The sequence below is a fragment of the Excalfactoria chinensis genome, chromosome 19, assembly GCF_039878825.1.
Source record: "Excalfactoria chinensis isolate bCotChi1 chromosome 19, bCotChi1.hap2, whole genome shotgun sequence".
In the NCBI taxonomy this organism is placed as follows: domain Eukaryota; kingdom Metazoa; phylum Chordata; class Aves; order Galliformes; family Phasianidae; genus Excalfactoria; species Excalfactoria chinensis.
In genome coordinates this window covers 398,142-421,903 of record NC_092843.1, presented here as the reverse complement: position 1 = coordinate 421,903, position 23,762 = coordinate 398,142, and the positions used below count along the sequence as shown (strand labels likewise).

The following is a 23,762-nucleotide window of genomic DNA, read 5'->3' as shown; positions in this document are numbered from 1 at the left end:
GTAGTGAGAAGTCAGGTGAAGCTTGTGATGGCTGGATAGCGTTCGGTCACTAACCCATTAATAGATACTGCTAAAACTGCAGCAGATGTGAAGAGACATGTTAAGCCTTGGTTATAAAAGAGGAAAAAAAGCAAGAATGTGATAGATGGCCTTCTTGTGAACCCTGCGAGTACTGAGCAGGAAACAGTTTGAAGTGAGAGACAGACAAGAAGGATGCAGGCTTCCCGAGGTGTGTTTGATGTGTTTCCGACCCTTCCATTTTCAGTGCAACAGTTAAATAGTAGTAAAACACTCTCCCCAAATGGTAACACTTCCCTAAGTGCTAACTTTGGACGCTGCCATTTATTTATGGTACTGTGGGTAGAAGTTAATAGTGATATATACAGCAAGTTGTCCTGAGGACAAAAATGCTGTATGTGGTCTGTTAAAATAAAATAAAACAAACTAAAAATGCTGAAAGCAGAACGCGTATTCAGTCTCACAAACCTAAATCAGTTATACAGCTTCAGTCTCCAGCACAGCAATGCAAGCGTAGTGTTTACTCACATGGCTGTGTCTTTTCTCACTGGAAACGCAGTCAGTTGGAGCCCACATCAACCTTTGGGTTTGAAATGCTGGCGGCTGTGTGAGCCAGCTGGCCTGGCTGCTGAGCAGGAGGGTGCTGGGGTGAGAGTCAGCAGCTGAGTAGGCCTGGGTGAGGGGCTGCCTGTGTGCTTTACACGTCCTGGGACAAAACGCTCAGTGTCGCAACTGCCACTTTCCTTCTGTGGCTGTAACCTCATTGCATATCAGACAATAAAGTGCTTCCTGTTTCTATAAAGTAGTCACGGTGTACGAAAATGAGCAACAAAGAATGGTGTGTTTGTTTATCGAGAACATATAGCAAGAAGATGCAAGAACAGTGTATTTCCATTCGTGATTTAAAAGGAAAAAAAAGAAGCAAATTTTCTTTATATTTGCATTTAAAAAACAAACCAACAACACAGCTGCAAAGGCATCCAGAGCATTGCTAGTATGGGGAAGAAAAGCTGAAGTACGTGTGGGGTTGGAGGGGTGACAGGGCAGGTGTTGAGTGAAGGCTGGAGGGGAGATGAAAGCGTGCAGGAAAGGAGAGATGTGGGGAGGAAGCAGCAGCAAGGCTGGCTGAGAAGGCCAGAACTGCTGCCAGCTGACAATACAGATCTTGCACTGACCAGCAGCTTGCAACTGACCTGCACGTCCTACTGGGAAGCACTTCATTATCACTGATCTGTCTGAAGTGAGAAGAAATTTCCAGCATACCCCAGAAACGTCTCTGCTCAAAGACACAGATCACAGGCTGATCTGCCCCGGCACTGAAGGGGATCATTACCTTCTCCTCGTCGTCAGGCTTGCTGGGTGAGTCAAGCACACTCCCATCCGTGTGACACAGCTACCCCAGAGCTACGAAGCCGTTTCCTTCATGCTTCCCTCCTGCTTCATCTGCTGTCAGATCGTCTCGTGTGACCTGGCATGAGCTGTGAGGCACCGAAAGGTGCAAGCCGTGGCTTTGCCTGGAGCGTGCAGCACTCTGGATGCTGATGAAAAAACATTCCATCGTTAAAAAGTCATCTGTTTTGCAGCTATGGGCTCATCTACAAAGTACTGGAGGAAACACTTTGAAGGGACTTCTTAGTTTCAAGGACTCGTTCTCTGCACTTTAGTTATGAACTGCATATTGCCGAGTACGGCCTGAGTTCTGGGTAACACAATAAAACCACTCCTACCCCAACATCAGGCCTTTGTGCCCTTCTTGCACTGCAGCTGCAGAGGGAAAGAGGAGAAGCTTTAAGTAACTTCACCTACCAAACGCAGGGGGTGACCTGAGAAAACGTCCTGTGGGCTTCTCCTCGATTCTCAGGTTTCAAGTGCCTTCCTTCCAGCTCAGCGCAGCTCACACCCAGCAACCAGCACGTAGTTCTTAAGGGGATGAGTTATAAATTACTACTGAAGATACAGAAATGCAAACCGCCGGGACGATGAGCTGCCCTCAGTGGGTCGAAGGAGCCGACCAGAGCTGTGGGCCGACACCACTGCGTAAAGCCACTCTTCCACTGCCCAGGTCTATCTGTGACAGCGCTGACAACAGTCCTGCTCTTTGCCACCGTTGCTACCAACTCCGAATAAGGACACACGTGCTCCGCCTGCTCAGGATGGAGGAACCGTCGTTCTCTCCCTGTGGGGCTGGCGGCTCCCTCAGCCTTGACCCGGCGCTCCCTCACAGAAGCCGTTCCCGCCGAGCCCTCGGTCGGGCTGAGGAGACCCGAGGGGAGCGCGAAGGTGTGAGGGAGGGACGTGAGGGGGCAGGGCTGAGGGCAGAGCGGACGGCGGGGCTGAGGCTGGACGGGGCGGTGCTGAGGAGCCCGAGAGGTGCTGAGGGGACGGCGGCAGTGCGAGGGAGCAGCGGCACCGAGGGGGTGACGGAGCGCGGATGGACGGCGAGGTCCCGCGGGGAGCGCCGAGGGGACGCGGCGCCGAAGGGCCGGAGATGGCGGCGAGGCCGCGCGTCGGGCGGTGCTCGGGCCGCTCCGGTGCTGCCCTGCGGCGGCTCTCGCGCGGCGGCCGTTCGGTGGAGAGCGGCCGCCCGGTCCCGCGGCCATGGAGGAGCCGCTGCTGCCCGCCGCCATCAACCCCAACAACTTCCCCGCCAAGCTGTGGCGGCTGGTGAACAGCCCGCGGTTCCGCTCCATCCGCTGGGACGCCCGCGGCGAGGGGCTGCTGATCGACCAGCCGCTGTTCGAGGCCGAGCTGCTGGGCCGCGCGGGGCCGCGCTCGGGCGGAGACGGGGCGGCGGGAGAGCTGTTCAAGACCACCAACTTCACCAGCTTCATCCGCCAGCTCAACCTCTACGGGTTCCGCAAGGTGGTGGCGGGCCCGGCGGGGCCCAGGGCCGGCTCGGGGCCGGAGAGCGACGGCGGCTCGGGCGGCCACCTGCACCACTTCCACAGCCCGCACTTCCGCCGCGACCGCCCCGACCTGCTGGTCCATCTGAAGCGCATGACGAGCGCCAACAAGGCCAAGCTGGCGGCCGGCCTGGAGGTCAGCAGCCGCCCGCCCAACCGCTTCCAGCGCCCGCCCGGAGAGCCGCCGCCGTCGCCCCCGACGCCCGGCAAGGCCGACAGGCCCGGTGAGGGGCGGTGGGGCGGCCGGGGCTGGGTGTGGGGCTGGGTGTGGGGCAGATGTGAGCCCTTCTTCTGCCGGGACACCTCGGGCTGCCTTGAGCCGAAGGACAGAGCGCGGCCTTCCTGAGGCTGGCGGGGCGGGAGGTGGCACAGGGCTGTGCAGCCAGAAGGGAGCAAAGCAGGCGGATCGGGCCGTCCGGATGGCTGTGCTCAGTTATTGCCTCCGAACTGTAACGTAACTCATGCGGTGCTTTCCGTAACGTGTGCGGTTACACCTGTAATAGCGAGAGAACAAAAGGAAACCTGTCAGAAGGGTGGGAATGTGCTTTGATATCGAGGCCAAGAAACGTTTAAGGGTATTTTTTTCCCAGCGTTATTGCGTTTTGAGCCCCTCACTGCAAGAGAGACACGGAGGGCCTGGAGTGCGTCCAGAGAAGGAGCAGAGCTGTGGGGGCTCTGGAGCACATGTCTGGTGGGGAGCAGCTGAGGGAGCTGGGATGGGTCAGTGTGGAGCCCGAGTTTCTAGAAAGAAATAAAAGGGCAAAGAAAACATCAGTTCTTACAGCAGTCGAGTTCTGACAGGCTGACAGTTCCCTGCGCTCCGTGCTGTTTAGGGGCATGTCTTACTTTGCTGCAAATATGAGGTAATTTGATAGATGGGAGATATTTCTGTTTGCAGAGTGTCCCTCTGTTCCAAGTGCGTTGCAACATGTAGCACGTGTTAAATGTCCAGGAACAGTTCCTGTAGAGCAGCTGGCACATTGTAACCCAACATCCAGGGCTGTGTTGTTTGTGTGTTAAACCACATGATCTTAACTTCCCCATCTACAGGTTTAAGATAAACAGAGGAGTTCTCATACCGCTCTTCCTTCTCTGTTTTGTACCATAAAAATACTGAGCTGGAAATAAGCAGCCCTATGTCAATCTGCAGAATAACGGCTGTATGTTACCTGTTTCTTTGACTAGTTCCTATCAGAGGAGTGGAAGAGCTGAGCGTGAGGCTGTTTTTCAGAAAGGCTGGTCTGCTGCAGGCTGCTCTGGAGCTGGTTGTTAGCGTGGCTACATACAGTGCTGGGAAGAAGTCTCAAGTACAGAAATACTTGCCTGAACTCAGTGAGGCTTCCTGGGCTGGTGTTCCGAGAATGTCAGAAAACCTCTGACTTCCCAAAGAGAGCTGCAGGGCCTTGGCTGCTGGTGTTACTTTTCATCACCTGTGGTGACTCCTTTCATTAACGGTTGCTTTATTTTGTGCCTAATGCAGGGCTGCTGGCTGTAGGACAGTTTCATCGACCTTATCAACGAGACAGCTTATTTCCTTACTCCTACATCTCGGCCTCGCCACAGAACCACAGCTCTTTACCATCAAAAAGCTTAGATCGGACTCCAATCCCTCCCAGAACATGGCAGAGTTCTCTTGGGCTGATTCCAGGGCACAAGGCGTCCGCAGCCTTCCCAGACAAGGGGATCACCTTCCCCATATTCCAGAGGCTTCCCACAGAGGTCACGTACACCCTGCAGTCCAGCGCCTCTCCTGTGCCGCTTCAGCAGGTCTCCCAGGCCATTGCCACTTCCCCTGCAAAGTACAGCAGCTACACGTCTCCCCTGCACTACTCACAAGCCTATTATCCAACAGGTAAGAAAAAGAACCTGAAAGTGATACGTATAGATGTATAGATGTATAGATGTATATATATCAGTTTCACAGTGCTCTGTCGTGTGTGTTTCAGTGAGAAATAGAAATCGTAAAGACCTTTAAAGCAAAAAGATCTGTTCCACATTCCTGCCCTCCCTCCAGACCTGGTATCCTCTGGTGATTTTCCATCCAGCCTCTCTGCTGAGGCTGAAGGGTGAGGAGCAGAGCACCGGTCTGCAGCAGGGCAGCGTTAGCCCAACTTCCCCCTTTAGTTTTTATTTTTAATCAAGCAAATCTGAGGGGGATGGCATTCTAGAAGAGAACTGAAGCAAATTATTCTCCTATTTCTTGCCTTGAACTGGAGAAGAAACTTGCTTGTTTTGTTGATTGTTATTTTTTTTGTTTCCCTGGAACTTCTGAAACTCGGAACGTGGCGACTCTTGGCTTGGACAAACCCGAGCTCACTTATTACTCTCACTTTCTGCCTTTTCCTCCCTTGGCAGCTGCACCTTCACTGAGTCAGATATCCCTGTTTAGAAATCTTGCATGTGGTGGCTGCTGTCGTTCTCCAAAAAGTACACAATGAAATCTTCGCATCTTTTGTGTGTCTGTTCTGAGACCTCTGCTGGGAACGCTCACTTCCATTTCAAACAATAGCCCCTGGTTTCCGTTACAAACCTCTTGTCAAGGAGGGATTGGGAGGAATTATGCAGATCCTGAGGACACTTGTAAAGATGTAAGGAACGGGGAACTTTTTGCCATATGTTCCTTGCCCTGTGGTGCTTACAGAGATTACTAGCATTATAAGCTGCAAGTTATTACATCTTCTCCCAGGAGCAGGGTGAGCCGAGAATACCAGTTTACGAAGGGAGAGATGGGTTATGCTGTTGAAAAAAAGCTTTTTCCTCCTTTGAAAGCCCATGGGAAAAGTACAGGCAGAATCTTTTTGGGGGATGGCAGGAAGAAGGATAAAAGCATACCAAATTCTGCAAGGTGTAATAATGAAGGCGTAACTCAAATAGGGAATGTGATGGAGACGGAGGCTTTTGAAACGTCAGTGAACTCTTCAGTAGCTTTGAGAAGAAAGGTTTGATGTTTCATTAGGCAGCATTAAAACTCTTTTCATTTTCATGTCACTTTGGACAGTGCTTTTACTGCTGATGTTGTGTACCTCTTCATCTCTGTGCTGTCCTTTATTCTGTATATCACAGCATACGGAATGTTGAAAGCTTATTTTTTCTTATGTGTACATGAAAAAGTCTGATTTCCTTCATCCCGAGAGCACAAAACCAAGATTAGTTTATTTGGGAGGTGATAATTCATCTTGAAGTATATATTTCATAAGAGAAGGGGCTAAAGAATGCGTGCTTGCTCTTGGAGCTAATTCTTTTCATTTCATATTTAATGAACATAATGTTTTTGAAGTCCTGTTAAATTAAATCTACTTTGGGCTTTGTGAAAAGGTTTATCTCTGTGTGTGTTCAAATTTGTTTGTTAACTTAAGCAACAAAAAGATTTCCTTGTTTTTTTCATTATGATTCTCATTGCGAAGGCACTAAAACAGGAGATGTTCATCGTCTGGACTTTTTTGGTGCTATTAGAGCATAGTTTTAAGGATTTAATTTTGTGACTTCAGCTTTCTACAAAAGCTTTGATAATTGTGAGATTGCATCAAAGGAGTGAAGTTTGATTATCATAGAATATCCTCATAATGGAAAGTCAGTTGATGAGACCATGTTAGAAATATCAGCTACTGATGCCACCTGACACTGCGGGTCCAGTCGTGCCTTTTGAATACATCTGTGGCTGTAGAGCTGAATGATACATCCTCTGTAAGGATAAGTCTTTGTGAAGTTTGGAATTCACATGCGCCTTGGTCAAAAGGGGCTCCTTAAAATACCTAAGCAGCTAAAAACACAGTATCTGTTTTAACACAGCATAAATAGCACCACGTTTTCCCTTGAGAAAAGCAGACTGGGTGCATTAGTAATGCACTTGTAAAACTAGCAGTAGGATTTATCTTGCCTAAGATTCATCTGAATGTATAATATTTACTTGTATATGCCTGGGCTTGTCATCTAGATTATGTATGTAGTCAGTAGAGAGAAACAGGCACCTCCCAGATGTTGAGTCATTCCAGCTTTCTTAGATATAAACTGTTGGAAGACAATTTCTTTCTGGTGAGTCTGTTTCTTCATGAACTGTATAGACAGCACAGGCAACTAGTTCTGGAAACTGGTAGAGTATGAAGTGGCAATGCAATCCATCCTGCCTCAATGTCTGAGACAGTTCCCATTTTCCTTTAAGGAAGAGGCCTTGGATGTCATCTTCATTCTCCACATTCTGTAATTTGTAAGCTGTTGTGTGCAGGCCCATCCCGTTGTGCTCATTGATTTGGCAGGAGCAGGCACAGGTGCTCTTCACAATTTCCTGACCCTGCCATATGATGAGTAATTAGTTTCCCTTAGGCATAACTTCAGGACATGACATGATACGGACACACTGAAAGGGTGGTCTTCAACGTTCTTACTTAGTGTTTCACGTGTATGTTGTGCTTAAATGGAATGGAAAAAGCTGCAGAGTGTCAGTCTCATCTCCTTTGGCTAACACAGGATCCTGGAATCGTCGGGTTTGGAAGGGACCTCTCAAGATTATTCAGGCCAGCCCCCTGCCAGATAGTTCCCTACAGCAGGCTGCTCATTTGGGAGATTCTGCAGTTCTGCAGCTCAGTTTGTGATTATTGAGCTGCTTAATCAAAGTTAGCAATAGAGCTCTGCATTCCAAACACGAATTCTGGAAGTCTGATAACTGTGTTTGAATTCTTGTAGCTGCGCTGCCGTGTTGCTCCCCTGCTACCCACATCAGCCCTCTGACTTGCTGTGCGAGTCCTACAGCTCTGACCTACACCCACTGCAGCTTCTTCCAGGTGAGTGCAGCGTGCTGCCATCAGGTGAAAGCAGAAGAGAGCTTTATGGATGAACTCTAGGATTAGGGGCTGGAATGAAGGGTGGAAATCTGAAAGCTGATCTACTTGAGAAAGTAAAAGTAATGTGTTTTACAGGTTTATTTCAAAGAACCACTGAACATTTAGAGAGGTACTTTTGGTAATACTAGGTGGGCTTCAAGGTAGTAGAGTGGATCTTCTCTTCAGTGGAGCATTCTCCTCTGTATGAGATTTGTGCTCGACTTCAGCAGAATTTGTTCTAGTTAACAAGAGACAAGCAAAGCAAGTTATGCTTTGTATGCTGAAAAAAGGTTTACCTACCCAAGCTTGATTATCCAGTTCCTTGTCTTGCAAATATCAAACTTTGGCTTTTATTCATGGCTTTTTTTTTTTTTTTTTTTTTTTTTAAATATGGTCCTATCCAAGATGTTCATGTTACAGCCAGAATATTGTGTTGCTGTGGGTACAGAAATGGTCACTGGCCAATCATGCCACTGGTACTCTCGTATTTATTTTGCACACAGTGCATCTTTGTCCTCTGACTTTCGATTTGAGAGCTGTGGGAGCTTTTTTTTTGATTAAATCTGCTGATCTAACTGCAAGTAACACACAGGATTCCATGTTTTTGAATTTACAAACTCAGGTTCATTTACAGAACACTGCAGAACCAGTGCAGGTCCTGTCAGTGTACTTTGTGGAAAGAAACATTCACCACACTTTGTTTCTCCCAGAGTCCTCCAATGCAGTCACCTTATGCGATTGAGTTCCTGCCCTCTAACTGGCCATACCACACGTCTGATGAAAGCAAGAAGACAGAAGTAAATCTTGAAGCTGTGTTTCAGCTTGTTGATGAAATGCGTTCGTCGCCTAAAGTTGGAACAGTGAAAGTGGAGCCTGTGGAGAACCAGTGGTCAAGCCCTCAGTCCAGCAGAGGTCAGCCACTGCTAGCTGGTACTGAGAACGATGATCCACCTTCAGATGAAGAAGGCCGGCTGGAACCTCTCACCCCTGTGGTGTCAGACGTTACATCGTTCGTGGTGGGAGATCAAGAGGCAGCTTGTTCTCTGTCACAGCCTTCGGAGTACTTTTATGCTCTTCATACCACTGCGTCTGTAGAATGTGCTGCTGCTCAGATGGTGCGAGAACCTGCAGCCACACAGGAAGCACGAGGAAAACTGAGAGAAGAGCCAGACCACCTCCCAGCTCAGTTCTCAGCCATGATTGTGCGAGAAGTGCAGTCGTTCAGCCCACAGAAGGTAAGTGATGAAAACAGCCTGTGAAGAATCTGTTTGGGGTGTTCTGCTTTTCACTTGTCTCCCCTTGCCAATCTGGAGGCAGGGTTAACCTGTCGCCACAGCTGCCTCTTGTCCAGTGGTATTTCCAGGGCCTGGGATCGTGGCAGGTGCAGAACTCTCCAATGTAGATTCCTATGCTCAAACATTAAAGTAGGAGTCCATTAGGCTCTTACTTTATTTGCTGCCTTCCTTTTCTGGAAGGCTTCCACTGCTCTCCGCAGCACAGAGTCATGGCATTCAGGGCGAGCTTGAGGTAAAATACTGCCCGTGCAGGTAAGGCTGTTTTGTTCCTCTGTGTAGCAGCAGAGGAGGAGCAAATTCCTCTGGTGCAAATAAATGGACATCAGAACAGCTCAGCTGGGTCAGATCAAAGCCTGATTGCCGGGCATCAGGCCTCAAGACAATAGCTGTAACCTGATGCTCAGGGAAGAGCAAGAGCAAGGCCTGCAACTAGAACAGGGCATTCATTGCTCCTTGTATTTGCAGTGGCAGGATTTGGGATGATACTGGGCATCTGATGTTCAGTTTCTCTTCCCTGGGCTGAAGTCAGCCCTTGAAACCATGTCAACTGTAGCGCTGACCAAACGGATTCTTTGCTCACTGTGTGCTGTTGAAGAGCTTCATCAGTCACCTCCAGCCACTTTCTCCATGCAGTTGTGATTTCAGAACTCTGTCGCAGCCTCCTCAGCAGTCTGCTCTCCAGACTCCCTCTGGTCGTGTCCTCTGCATGGCAGCTGCTCTGCAGATCTCTGTGTTTGCTTTCAGCCTCTCCTGTTTCTATTAAATCCTTTCAAAAATGAAGAGACAGTGGCTGCACGCCACATTGAAGCTACAGGAAAACGATGGATTTTTGCAGTGATGCGGAAGTGTTTGATATTTTGTTCTCTATTTCTTCCACAATATTTCCTATCATTTAATTAGTTTTGGGACAGCTGTTGTGCCTTGAACTGTCCTCTCCATAGGAAGGTGTTCACCTGCCTTGTTCTGCTTCCTGGCTTAAAACCCAGCAAATTAAAGAGCAATTCTTTGCCTGAAAGGTCTGAGTACGTTCAACAGTCCAGGTTCAGCGTTGTCATCTTTGCCTCAGTGAATTCCTGCCCTTGTCTTTTATGCATTTTGGCCTCAAACAGGCATATTTTGATCCACTCTTACTCATAAAAAAATGTTTTCTTCTGTAAGTGGAAATGCAGCACATCTATAGTGCCTGTTCAAGGGAAACGTGCCTCCCGTGCCGCTGTTTCCTCGCTAGTATCCCTGGCTGAAGGCTGAAATTCCTGCTTGCTTTGGGGAAGGTTAATCCAGCAAACCCCATTTGGGTGAGACTGAGGCTACTTTTAGTAACGTTTCTCATCGTGGTTCCAGCTGGGCACTGCAGTCACGTAACCACTGAGGCACAGCAGGGTTTTTTTGGTGAACAATTTGGCATTTTTTCAATAACTGAAGTAAAAAGGCAAAACTTTCACATCTGTCAGCTTTGGTAGCTTTGATTGATTCCCTGCCAAGCAGCATTTGGGATGGAGCTGCAGCGGTGCTGGGCCCAAGTGAGGAGTCTGTCTGCAGATGTGGCAAAGCCATAATCAGAAGCACGTTCACTTTCAAAAGTAACAGAAATGAAGAGAGCTTTGGAACCAGATTTGTGTGGGCTAACCTGATGCTGCTAGGATGGAAATCAGATTGCCAGTTTCACAAAGGATTAATAGAAGAGTTGGTGGGTAAGACCCCATCTAGACAGTAGAGAAGGGAATGCTGCATACTCCTTTCCCGAGAAGGTTTTGTTATGCAGAAGTCAGTGGGGATGGAGAGGTTCAAATCATCAGGTGAAGAAGTGTTACCACACAGTTGCTGATGTCTGTACCTGCTCTGTGACCTTCCAGCCTTCCCTGTTTGTAAAAGTCCATCTGAAGATTTAACTCACTTTCTGTCTGGTGAAGATAATGAGCTGCAGACCTCCTTCCTTCTCTTTGTTTTTGCACTTAAGGAGAAGCTGTGGTTCTGATGTCAGACAAAAAGGCGTAGCCATCCAGATGGTTTTCCTATTAGCTAATTAATACTACTAATGCAGTACATGTAGACAACACATTTCAAAGAGCAACTACTGCCGTGAAGTGACAGAACATCCAGCAAGTCCAGGGGCTCGCTGGGGCAGCTCTCTCTGGGTGTTTCAGATGCTGTATCTGCGCAGGCATTTTGAAAATTAAGGTACATTTCAACAGGGAATCTGTCTGTGTTTGTGTTAATCTGCATGCACGTTGCCTTCTGTGTATTTAATGCCAAGCAATGGCAGACTCGAGGGAGAGAGTGATTTGTGGAACTGCTGCTGTCTTATTGCTGCTCGTGATGGCCTTTTGCCCTCTGCTAACTCACACGTACCAGTTTTCGGAAACATTTTTTTCCTTGGTGGAGGGAAACGCAGCAGGATCTGAACAATCTCCCATCTTATGGTGTTGATTGATGGGATATTTGCAGAAGAGCTCAGTGCTCGAGAACAGATGATAGTGAGAACGTCTTTCTGTCTGAAGGTAAATTCCAGGTGCTTAATGGTGCTTGTTTTTACTTCCTTATTGGGACAGAATCATTGCTGGGCTTTTTTCCCCTTGTTTTTAACCTTCAGATTTTGCCACATTGTTAGAGAAATACTCAAGTTCATGAAATGGTTGCCTGCAAAATGCTTATGGAGCAGCAGCAGAGGGCTCCAAAAAGCAAGCAACAACATTATAATGCAATGTCTTACCAATTTGATGGGGTGGGGTGAGATTTCCAGCCAGAAGGGCACCGCTCACCTGCGTAGTTTTGCATCACACAGCTCCGTTCGGCTGTCCGAGGTACAGCTGTCACTAGCAATGCAGCTCTTGGTACCAAGGAGTGCACCTGGGTTTCTTCTGCTTCAGTTCTCATGCCCAGTGTGGTGACCGAGGGTGAAGCTGACACTGTGAGTAAATGTACTGTTACGTTCTGGCTTTCTGACTTCATGTTTTGCTGAGTATGATATTTTGTAAGAGCTTGGCTTCGGACCTGGCAGCCTTAACTCTGAGCTAAAAATGCTTATACAATCCATCCAGGTACTGTTCAGCTCTTGTTAGATGTCCTTTTGGAGTGGAGAAAAGTACTTATTTGTTCTGTTGAAGTGATTCAAAGAAAACACTGAGTCATCTTTGCTTTCTTTGCTGTGTTGTGTTTCAGGTGGATACTGGTGTTAAATGTCCATTCCTAAGGTTAGAGACAGAAGAGGTGGGATGCCTCACTTCAGGAGCTGGGCCTGTGAAGAAATCTGTGGAAAACACTGTTTCATCTGCAAAGACCAGAAACAGAGAGAGAAGAAACAGCTCACAGGAGTGCAAGTCCCCAGGTAAGGGGATTCTATTTTGTTTTTGGAGATGAGCAAGACAGCTGCTCTGAAACCAGCCGTTACAGACAGGGGAAATCAGACCAGGTTAGCTCATCTGCAATGTATTTCTTTGTTACCTTCAGTTAAAATACTGCTTCTGTACAACCTCTTAGTGCACTTAGTGATACATGTCTTGAGATACACCAATTACTCATGTGGGAAAGAGTACAAATTATGAGTAAATGAAACCTGCTGTTCTGGGGGTTGTGTGAGAAACGTAGATGTCACAATATTGAGATGAAGCCCATAGATAATTGTGCTGGAGTGTGACAGTGCCACAGGGAACGATTGAGTAATGAGATGACAATTGAAGTAGCAGGGGAAAAGAAAAACAATGCAAACACAAAAACCCCAAAACCAATGAGCACAAGTTGACAGAAAACTGCGTTCCGGGGTGCTGATGTGTTTGCTGACAGATGAGAGAGAAACAAGGAGGAGAGCATCTGAGGCCAAGCAGTTCACCAAATCTCATCACCAAAGGAAAACCTCAACATCCTCGCGACAGAGAAACGTGAGAGGACGCCAAGTCTACTTCAGATCCGTTCTGGAGCAGAAGTTGGTGTGGCATCCAGGTGTTGCAGGAAGCCATTTCCCTCTCAGCTGATCATTGGAGAACAGGTGGTAGAGTTTGAAGAGCCATTCCTCACTTCAAAGGGTAGTTTCCAGGTTCCAGTTATGCTAGTTAATAATTCAACTCAAGTGCCCATCAGTTTCAAATGCGCAAATGAGGAATAATGTCTTTTTATCTGGAAGGCGTAAAATAAACAAATAAATGAATTGGGTGCCATCTTGAACTTCTGTTTAAAACGCAGAACTGAGAGTTCTGGTCCACTTAGTGACAGTGCAGACAGTCAGCGTGCTTCTCAGTTCTTGTAGCTACGGCAGAAGTTGGTTTAAGAAAAATGTATGCTGTGAGGTCACAGCCTGAACCAGTGGCTGAGCACCTGGTGAAGGGACACAGCCAGCCCTGGGAGCACAGGTGGGTCACTCCTCCCTGCAGAGGTGTTAGGAGTTTGTGCAGGGCCAGGTTTGGCCCAGGGGCACTGCAGCACATCCAGGGCTGGAGCAGGATGAAGTGAAGGTGCTCTTAGGACTCTGAACTGCAGCTTCTCGCTCCAGCTCAGCTGCTATTGCTTTGGTTTCATTTATCTGTTCAGCGAAGGAGTCTCACATTTCCTATGCTGCCAGTCCTATGTTTTTGATGAGTGGTCCTTAGATTTGAAGTTGTGTTGTTACCAGCTGTCTCCCTTCTCCACCCACGTGGCTCTTCAGTCTTTGTTCCCAGCAGTCTGCTGCGGAGAAAGCACAGAGCTGCTGCCATTTCTGCAGGCACAGAAGAACAAGAGGGCCAGAATTCTTTTCCTAAGATGTGAATGTGTCTGTTAGGAGACTGACGTTCACGAGGGTGGTGGTCCTGCTGTGACTTTATGCTGGTGTTCAATTCCTTGAGCTGTAAGGTGCCGAGTTGTATCTTTGGTCTGGCTGTCCATTGGAAACGTTTCCATTTTGCCATGGCTGAATGGGCTCGTAAATCACTTTAATAAGTAAATCATTTTTTTCTTTGTTTTACACTTAAAGTTTAGCAAAATGAGAACAATTCCTGTAGGCCTCAAATCCTCTGGCTGCAGCCTCTCAGGCCTTGCTCCACGTTACCTGCTGAGATTACAGCCCTGCGTGTGACTGAGCAAAACACGCAGACTGATATTTACTGTTATTTCCTTTTCTTCCTAGATCTCCATCTGCTGGTGGATGTCGCTTGCAAGCAGGAGCACTTTCCAAAGGAAGAAATAAGAGAGTGAGAAGTGGGTGACAAGTATGTGAGAACGTGCAGCAGCTGCCAGCTGGGTGCCCTTGTCAGAGCCGTGGCGCAGTGCACACAGCAGGGCTTTGTTGGGAAAAACAACCCCCACAACAAAGGCGCTGCTTTTTAACAACTTTCACTCTGTGGGATGTTGGTCACCCCGTGGTTTTTTACACCTCTTCCATGACGTTTCCTACCTGACAAGCTACAAAGCATCAAAGTGATCAGAACCTTTAACATGAGGTCATTATTAGCTGCTCATCTTCTCAGACGTGGAAAGGCTGAACTCCCTGTGAACAACCTTGAGAGCTTTGTCTGAATCTTTCTCACCGGGAAGGAAGCGAGTTGTTTTCAGTGCTGTGCTCAGAATCTTTCTGTTGGACGTTGCTGGAAGACGCAGCGCTCCCTGCTCCCGGTGCTCTCACCATCTCTGCTTGAAGTCACGCTGTGAGCCTGCAGTGGGAGCTGTGTGTGACACAGAAGCGCAGGGAAGTCACAAGATTCCAGGTCTGAACGGGTCAGGGGCTGCGGGGGCTGCTGGAGTTAAGATGAGCCAATTTTCTGAGTGATTACCCAGGAAATGCTCTTCCTTCCTGAAGCAGCGCTCCGTGCAGCAGCGTGTCCCTTCCAGTGGGTATCCATTACACACAACAGCTGCTGATCTCTTACACTGACGGAGAAATCCTCTGTTTCAGTCACTTCTTTTTGGTTCTGATGCTCTCTGTAATGGTAAGTTATGTGTTGTCTTAGTACTCGAATAGGTCTTAGATACATTCTCAACTTACTGAACGTGGTAGTATTTATAGTGATAGTAGGTTTTAAGTTTTGAATAGCTGTGTGTGTGCATTTATGTTAACACATTGTTTGAAGGATAAAGGGGGCACAGACTGTATTTATACTGTCAGGGAAACGCACATGAAAGAGTGCTTAGGACATAAATTCAGCTGCTTCATCCCTGCTCATATTCTTTAAGAATTAATTAGAGCCAGTCCTGAACAAAAACACACACGAGAGGAGCTGCCCAGACCACCCCAGCTGTACCCTGCAGGACCTCATGCAGCCTCCGGCCGTGGGCAGGATGTCCCCAGTGAGTGCTGAGTGCTGGGATGAGCTGAGGCAAAGCCTTTAATTATTCACCAGCCATCCAAACAAATACAATCTGAGGACGCTTTTAGGTCAAGGCCGGTGGGAACGTTTCCATGCTGGTTGTCCTCAGATTTGCTCTGGTATCGTGTATTACCTATGTGCGGTACAGCTCCAGTTGGGGTGAAGGGTGAGGTGGATACATCCAAGTCCAGCTTCCCAAATGGATTCCATCACTTTCCTCGTGGGTTCAGTGTGTAAGGAGATGGGGTTCAAAGGACTTCAGCCTTATCAGACTGCAGCTGCTACCTCTTTAACTCACGCGCAGCTCAAAGGGAACTTCTCAGCTTACCTTTCTTACTCCTGCTTGCCTCCAGAAGACTTGGCACTTTAACTTAATGTGAGGATGCTCTTGTACAGTCCTGCTCAAACAGTGCAGCTGCAGCAATCTGCAATGAATTAAACTTTGAAACTGAACTGTGAATGTTGCATCTGTATTTTCTGAGGGTTCCAAGTTACAAAGGACACATCACCGTGGTTGGAGCAAACCCTTCGTGTTTCACAGACTCTTAGAATCGTTAAGGTTGGAAAAGACCTCTGAGATCCGCGAGTCCAACCCATCCCACCGTGCCCGCTGTGTCGCTCAGTGCTGCATCCCCGCGGCTCTGCAACTGCCCCGGGGGCAGCGACCCCTCCGCTCCCTGTGCAGCCGTGCCGCTGCAGCACCGCCCTTTCTGGGCAGCTTTTCCTGCTGTCCCGATTTCCATTGCAGAGATACCCTGATTTCCTCAGTTCCCACTGCCGGTCATCGGCAGGCACCCATCGCCCCGACAGACCCGTTCTTATTTGTCGAAGCGAACCTGTTCTCCTTTGCATAACCCACGGATTTCCGTGGGGCTCCCCCAGGGGCGGGTCAGGCGCTATTTAGGAGCCCGTCATTCATCTGCTTTGCTTCCTCGGCTGCCCCTTTCCGTGAGCAGCGCTGGGCTCTGCGCACGGCTGAGCACCGGCCGTTGTTCCCGGTCACCTCGCAGCGCCCTCCTCGAGCACCGCTCCACCGCGGCCGCTTCACCCGCTTCCAGTCGCGGCCCCGCTCCGAGGTTACGGCTCTGACCTGCAGCATTATTCACCTCTCGGCGATGTCAGAGCCGCATTACAGCTGAATTCCAGACCTCTGACATCAGCCCGACCCGAACCCTCCGCGGCAGCTGGACGAGGGCTCCCGGATGGCGGCGAGCGGGGAAGGACCGCGGCCGCGGGGCGGAACCGGCGGAGAGCCCGGGGGAACCGCGGCGGTGCGGAGCGGCGCCCGGCCCGGACCCCGCCGAGCTGCGGGAGGGGGCGCCCGGGAGCGGGGCCGGGCGGGGCGGGGCGGGCGTCGGGCCGCGCTCCACCCTCACTTTGTGTCAGCAGGTAGCAGCCCGCAGCCGCGCCGGGCAGCTCCGACGGCCGCGGCGCTCCTCCGCCCTCCGCTCCCGCAGGCGCTGCCCCGGAGGAGCCACCCGCGGGATCCGTTCGCGTCCCGATGATGCCCGAACGGCCCGGCCGGACTCTCCTCGGGACCGCGGCCGACGCTTCGGGCTCCGCCGCTCCCCGCGCGTAGAGCCGCCGTGCGGGACTCCCTCGGAAGGGCTCCGGCGCCGCTCCGTGCCCGGCTCTGCCCGCACAAGGAGCGCTCCGCCCCGCAGCCGCCCCGCGCACCTCCGCGCACCTCCGCCTCGCGCCGCCCCGTCGTGCAAAGATCTCCGCTTTAAACGCCGCTCCGTGGCGAAGGAAGAGAAGATCGCGAGCACGCGGCACGCGCTCCGTGCGCTTCACCCGCTGGAAGTAATTGCGGGCTTCTGGGGCTCCCCGTGCGCTGCAGCAGCGTTGCGTTGCGTTGCGTTGCGTTGCGTTGCGTTGCGCCGCGCCGTGCAATTCCGCGCTGTGCAACACGGCGCTGCCCGCCGGCTCTGCAGATGATTCTTCATTTTGCCGTCCCTTCTGAGCGCGCTCCCTCCCGTCCCGGCGGCGCGCCCCGGTTCGGCCCTCCAGGTGCGGAGGGCGCGTCGCTGTGAGCCCTGGGCGGACCATGGGATTCGCCGCTGTGCCGCACGGGGCCTTCGGTCGGGACCGTGTTGGACGCGCTGCTCCCGGAACTCGCGGCGTGAGAGCAACAGGAGACGCTGCGGCGCCGCGCTCCGTACCTGCACCGCTCCGCGCTTAAGGGCTGCCGGAGTTCGGGGCCTTTCGGACGTTTCCCGTCGGCTTCGCGCTGTGACCGTCCCGGGACCCGCGGCAGGAGCCGGACTGAGCCGGGAGCGCGGGGGGAGAGAGCCCGAACTGCCCTGAATGAAGCATTTCTGGTGCGACGAGGATGGATGGGATCAACCCGGGTCGGACGGGGACGGCGCAGTAGCGAACTTTTCGTCCTGCCGCAGACTCGAGCAGCAGCCCCGGTGCGGTTCTTAGGAAGGATCGCAGGAATCACCGACGGCGTTCGGCGTGTGGAGCTCCTGCACGTGCTGGGAGGTACCGTGCCGGCGTGGCCCAGAGATGGGCGCGTTGGGCCCAGCGGGACCTACACGGGAGCCACGGGGACAGCGCGCCCGTGCGGAGCCCTCCCCGCTCCCCACGTTGCGGGGCTGAGCTCCGGGACCCCCCCCTGCACCTGAACTGCCCCCTGCCTGCCACCTGCTCGGCCTTTTCCGCCGCTCTCCCCGGATTTACCGGCCGCGGGACTGACCGGAACCTTAGGATTCTTTTTCAGAAACTTGGGATTATTTTATTATTATTTGATACACACCCGCGTACCTATTTGTTCAAAGTATGCTTCCAAGCTCCCAGCGGCCTCCGAGCACGTGGCACCGAGGAAGAGAAGCGGCGATGGCTCGGAGCCGGGCGGCCGTGCAGTGAGCAGCCGGCTCCAAACGTCCCCCCTGCGTGTCCCGCACGCCCCCCTGCGCCCCCCGCACCCCCCGGAGCCCCGCGGCTGGGAGCAGGGCCGAGGGCGCAGCGCGTCCCCAGCGGTATGCGTGGCCCGGGCACGCGGCCGCAGCTGGGAGCATGAGCGGTGGCCCCCAGCTGCAGCTGGCGGTCCTCTGGCCTTGGCTGCTGATGGCTTCTCTGCAGGCAGGGCTCGGCCGCACCGGGCCAGCGCTGGCGGCGGCCGTGGAGTCGGAGCGGGCGGCGGTGCAGAAGGCCATCATCAGGGTGATCCCGCTGAAGGTGGAGCCCATCGTGCTGGAGGGGGAGTTCGCCAGCGTGGCTGAGGTCACTCCCGCCGAGGGAAAGCTGCTCCAGGTAGGGGCAGCTCCGCTTCGCACGCGTCCTTCCGTGCTCCCGCCCTTCTCCTCACCCCTCTTCCTCTCCACGCTTCCCAACCAACGTGTTTGGTCTTAGGGCTGCACACGCACGAGGTGGTTTCGACGCGAGCTGTCCTCCAGTTTGCTTTTCGCCTTCCATAGAATCAAAGATCCCCCCCCGCCCCGCCGTGCCCATAACCACGTCCTGCAGTGCCGCATCCCCACGGCTCTGAACAGCTCCGGGATGGTGAGCAGCACCTCCCCGTGCAGCGCCGCTCCTTCAGAGGGATTCCTGACACCCATCCTGACCTCCCCTCTGTGCTGCTCTGTCCCCTGCTGTGCTTTCAGGCCCCGGTGTTTATGTAAGCGCTCCTTTGCTCTGCGTGCAGCAACGTTAATTTTGGATGCAGCCGATCGATTGCGCGATTATCGCCTATCTTAATGGATGTTATAAAGCTGAGTGTGTTGCTCGAGTCACATGTTGGGCACTGAGCATCTGACCAAAACATGGTTAGTTTTACTGTGGGAAATCCATAAAGCTTTGTGCATGTAGCTGGGCTCTGCTGCAGCCAAAGACACCTCCAGGTGCTGCCCAGGAGAAGTTCTGCTCTTTGCTATGAAGGGAAAGCCTCTGGGCAGGGTGCAGTGGATGCAGGTGCTGTGAGCTCAGAGCTTCGTGTCTGAGCTCTGTACTCGGGTGGCCGTTTGCTCGTCAGCCAGGTGCTTTGCTCCTGAAAAGCAAAACCGATGGAGCACCCTGTGTTAACGCTGAAGGTTTTCCAGGTTTGGCTTTCAGAGTCTTTATGGGCAGCCTACGGGAGAAGAAACGCCACTGAGGCGGCCTTAGTGCAGTCATGTGGCCGACGATGAAAACAGAATTGGTGACGTTTGTAGATCCTGCTCGCAGAGCCTTTTGAACTGATTGGAATGAAAGTGATGTTATAAAGTTATATTACCGGCGTAAAAACTATCTTGGACAAATGCTCTCAAGGTCCTGCTGTGTTGTGAGGCAATGTCCAGGAAAGTCAATATTTATTCCTTACAAAAAACTACAGCGGTGTTGCAACTGAGCACAAAGTGTAGCGCGCGAACCTTTAGGGATCGCGGAGCCGATAACCCCTCCTGCGTGACGCCGGGCTGCTTCCAGCCAAATGCAGCAATGCAAAACGTGCTGCTGTGTCACGTGCGGCCGCGGGAGCCCACCCTGCACACCAGGCACGGAGCTGTTGGCCCTCCTCAGCCATAAACAGCACAGTGTTCCAATGAACTTCATTCTTTAAAGCCGTCTGCTCCGGTGCTGGAGCTCTTTCTGGTTCTGCTGCTGATGCTTTGGAAACGACGTTAAAATGTTGCAAAGGGTCCCAAAAAATAACACTTGGGTAAAGGTGAATGAAGTGCTGTACTCATTGCGGGGAGGGCAGCGCCGTGATCAGTCACCTCACACGGCTGCATGCAGGGAAGGAGGCAGATAGCAGAAGTCCTGCTTTATCACAAGTCTCCCAATGCTTTGTTTCCTTTCCCGACAGGCAGTTACATAATTGGGTGACTGCATGAGAAAGCCAACTTCCATTGACCTGCCGAGCGCCTTGTTTTGGGTTATGACTGCAGAAACAACTCGACAGCACAGAACTCCCCAAAGGCTCAGGGCAGGGACTTTCCTCTTTGCTCTCCCTCCAAAGAAGTAAATCATTACAAACCAATGATCTGCTCTTCTGTTTGGGCTGGAACGAGTGAGATGATCCTAAATCATCCTTGTTTGAAGGTGTTGTACACAGCTGAAAAGCTGAATGTCGTATGTCAGTCCTGAGAGCAGCGTGGTGCATTTTTAACAGAGATGATAATGGAGCATTTACATGGCCTGGAAGTTACAGATGGGTTGGGTGAATCCAACACGACCATGGTAGAAGTGGGGAGCCTCTCCTGTGTTGCAATGCACCGTGCCGTTGGGGCATTACAATGGTCTACTCAGCTGCTTGTAGAGGGTTACACTCCTTGCCCATAAGAAGGTAAATATATTAGTAGTCTTTATATACTACCAGCTCCTGGATCAACAAAAGGATGTTAAGTGCATAATGTTGACAGAGATCAAAGAAGTGGGAAAGTCTAACCAAATGATAATGGGGACTTAAATTACCTGTGAATAAGCTGGTCAGATAGCACAAAAAGAGTGAGTTCAAAGAGGCAATTTCTGCCTCTTGGAACAGCCAGTACTAGAGTACACAGAAGGATATTCTAGTGTTAAGTAATGCACAAGAGCCAACTCAAAGCTGCAATAATTGAGCCACTTGTATTGCCTGTGGTATGAAAACAGTCATTGTCTGAGTACCCAAAAGTAGAACTGTGCCACCAACTCTCAGAACTGGAACTGCAGTGAAGTGAAACACAGAACGGCTCTCACAGCTTGAGAGAAATGCCTTTGGGTGGGACAGATACGGCTCAAAAAGGTGAAAAGGGACAGAGCCTTCAGTTATAAAGGCAACAGCTGCCTAAGGAAAGTGCATTGGGCAATCGGACTGGGTGATCTTGGAGGTCTTTTCCAACCTTGGTGATGCTGTGATTCTCTGGCAGTGGCCAAGAAACTATTTGAAATGTGGGCACATAGTATGAGTACAGGACTGGCATAGTACACACTATAGTGTAGGTTGGTTTAGTGTAAGTCATTGGCACTGATATGGTTGAAGTGTACCTGAAAGGTGCTCCATTGCAGTCCACCTGCAGAGCTGAGCTTCGGGGCAGCGTCTGGCCTTCTGTGCTCCCTTGGAAGCACAGGCGGTGTGGGCAGGGTGGGGGGCAGCCCCCGAGGGCTCCTGGCCGTGCACCACGTCCTGGACGGGCTCCGAGCAGCAGCTGTGCTGTTCCCGCAGATAAGATGGCAGGGCCTCACAGTCCAGACAGTGCAATCAAATGAGCCTGTGGCATCTTGCTGAGCTTCAACCACGTTCTTAAATGTGATTTTTTCTGGTAGCAAGAAGTTCTGCCAGAGGGCGAGAAGGACCCTCGTGCCGACATCCACTGCCTCCCGCCTTCCTGCCAGGATCCTGTCTTTGCTTTTTGTCCCTGAGGTCTTATCCGTGTTTCGCTGGAGCCAGACAATAACCCTCCATTCCCCACAGCAAGGCCCAGGCCTGCAGGGATGGCGGCACGTTTCTTCAGACACCGCTGTCAATCAGATCGCCTATTTCTGTCTGTCTGTGCAGAACCAAACTCGTCAGGTGGCCTCGGTTCGTTTGTGTCACGAACGAGGAGATACAGAAGAGCAGTGATGCTGGTAATTGCATAACGTATCGTATCTGGAGATGGTAGGATACCATCTCAGTGTTCGTGCCTGCGGCTGTCAGTGAGTTCCATCAAAGGTCAAGTTGTATAAAAGCCTCTAGAGCAGAGAATGGCTCCATTCTTGACACCTGCAGAGCTGCTGCGGGCTTCCATGAAGCTCTGTACCTCTGCAGATGCTTCCAGGACTTATGCCAAATAGTGAAGCTGATTGTGGTTTGCAGACTGCTCTGTGATACTTGAGATGCTGATCGCCCATATCTGCATGTGGGCAGAGAGAGATGGGGAATTACTGCGTGGAGTTACCTTCAGAGTGTGCATGTGCACTGCCAGGTGAAGCAGAAAAGAAGATGACTCGATCACCTGTGGGTTGTTTTGAGGTCTGTAGTGACTGACTGCTTTTCTCTGCTTCCACTGTCCTGTGGCTGGGACTTTGGAGCTGATGGAGTGGAATGGAGCTCAGCCATTCTGGGTGATTCTTCCTGTTCTGTCTCACCCGCAGTTCCCTCAGCACATAAAGTTCCACCTGCAGAAATGTTTGAAGTCTCGCTGTTCCGTCTACCTGAACATTAAGGAACTGCACCTCTGTTGTTCCACCGAGTTCTCCTTTCTCTCTTCAGCTGGTTAAGCTCAGCTGATTTATGTGCTCGTGTAGAAATCATCATTTCTTAACACAAAAATGTCATCCACTAGGAAAGAAAAAAGCTGCTTTGAATTGGTCAGGTCCATAGAAGGCATTTGTGAGCGATGGCAGAGAGAGAGGGTTGAGATTCAGAGCAGTAGCTCTCATTTAAATGCTGTTATTCAGTCATGTTTTGCCAGAGCTCAGAGTCAGGAACTCAGCTGCCTTCCAGATACGTTTACAGGGAGAAGATGTCTGTGTTTCCACTCAGCCTGCACCTGTAAGCCGAGCCTTCGGTTCCTCTCGGTTTCATTGTTTTGTTTTGCTTTGTTTTCCACCATGTTTTAACAAGATAAGCATCTCTATGCATTTCCCCTTCACTTTAGTAATTGCCTTCTCTAGTGACTATTTCCTGTGCACTTTTGTTCATTTATTATAGGACCGAGGCGCACAGCCCACATACACATATGTGTAGAGCCCCGGGTTAACCATATTGTCATACAGAGCGATGCATTAAAAGCCCCTCGGTTCATCACATGGAAAAAAGAACTGGGTTCACTGAGCTGCCAAAGGCGCAGCCAGAGAGCTGCGAGTCTGACCTCAGACACTGAGGTGTGAGATGAGGTTGTTTGGGTCCTTTCAGCCCTCCTGGAATTCAGCGCAGGTGTTGTATCATCTCCGCTCTGTGCATGCAGAGCAGTACTGATGGAGATGGGTTTGATTATTGGTGATTCAGGCCGTAGAGGAGTTTGTGACTAAAGCACAGGGGCTGGATCAGCACGTGAAACAAAGCAGGAAGAGGTTCTGTTTCTTGAAGCCCTATTTAACGTGCTTAAAGTGGTGCTTCTCAGGTCTGCGGTTCCATTCAGCATCCTCAGAGCTCACCGTGGGGATCTTGAAAGCATGTAGATAAGGGTAATGCAATCCCACCTGAACTGAGGAGATGGGTTCCTTGGAGTGAAATAAGAATGAAACGTACTTTTGCCGCTGACTGGAAGTGCAGGATCAAATGAGAAACCAGGGTTGTAAATTTGGATAACTGAACGAAAGTCGAGCTGATAATGCCTCTTCTCTTTCCTCTTATTGCCCAGTAATACGATTTCTGCCTTACTCAGTCATTGTTGATACAGGCCCAGTGCTCTCAACTCAGTTGGGTATAGCTGATGGCAATCTTCATTCTTCCAAGGTGCTCTGTGTGCGTGCAGGCATGCTGGATAGGAGGTTAACAGGCATGAGCTAAACCGTATGGCAGATGGCAGAGGAATGATTGCTGTGCCGCTTTTAGGGCCTGCCACGGAGACG

At 50.9% G+C, this 23,762-nt stretch overlaps 2 protein-coding genes across 2 annotated transcripts in view; both read left to right on the top strand.

Moving 5' to 3' along the window:
• The first annotated feature begins 2,460 nt into the window (after window positions 1–2,460).
• HSF5 (heat shock transcription factor 5) lies at window positions 2,461–14,317 on the top strand. Its single transcript, XM_072353686.1, has 6 exons — window positions 2,461–3,145; window positions 4,402–4,773; window positions 7,602–7,699; window positions 8,449–8,973; window positions 12,193–12,358; window positions 14,129–14,317. Exons 1-6 carry the CDS (start codon window positions 2,617–2,619, stop codon window positions 14,194–14,196), a joined length of 1,758 nt encoding a protein of 585 aa, XP_072209787.1. The 5' UTR covers window positions 2,461–2,616; the 3' UTR covers window positions 14,197–14,317.
• A 4,009-nt stretch (window positions 14,318–18,326) lies between these two features.
• Window positions 18,327–23,762, top strand: part of RNF43 (ring finger protein 43) — a 33,205-nt gene continuing 27,769 nt past the window's right edge. The window contains exon 1 of the mRNA XM_072353652.1: window positions 18,327–18,563. Coding sequence (XP_072209753.1) covers window positions 18,327–18,563 — 237 coding nt within the window. The remainder of the gene's footprint in view (window positions 18,564–23,762) is intronic.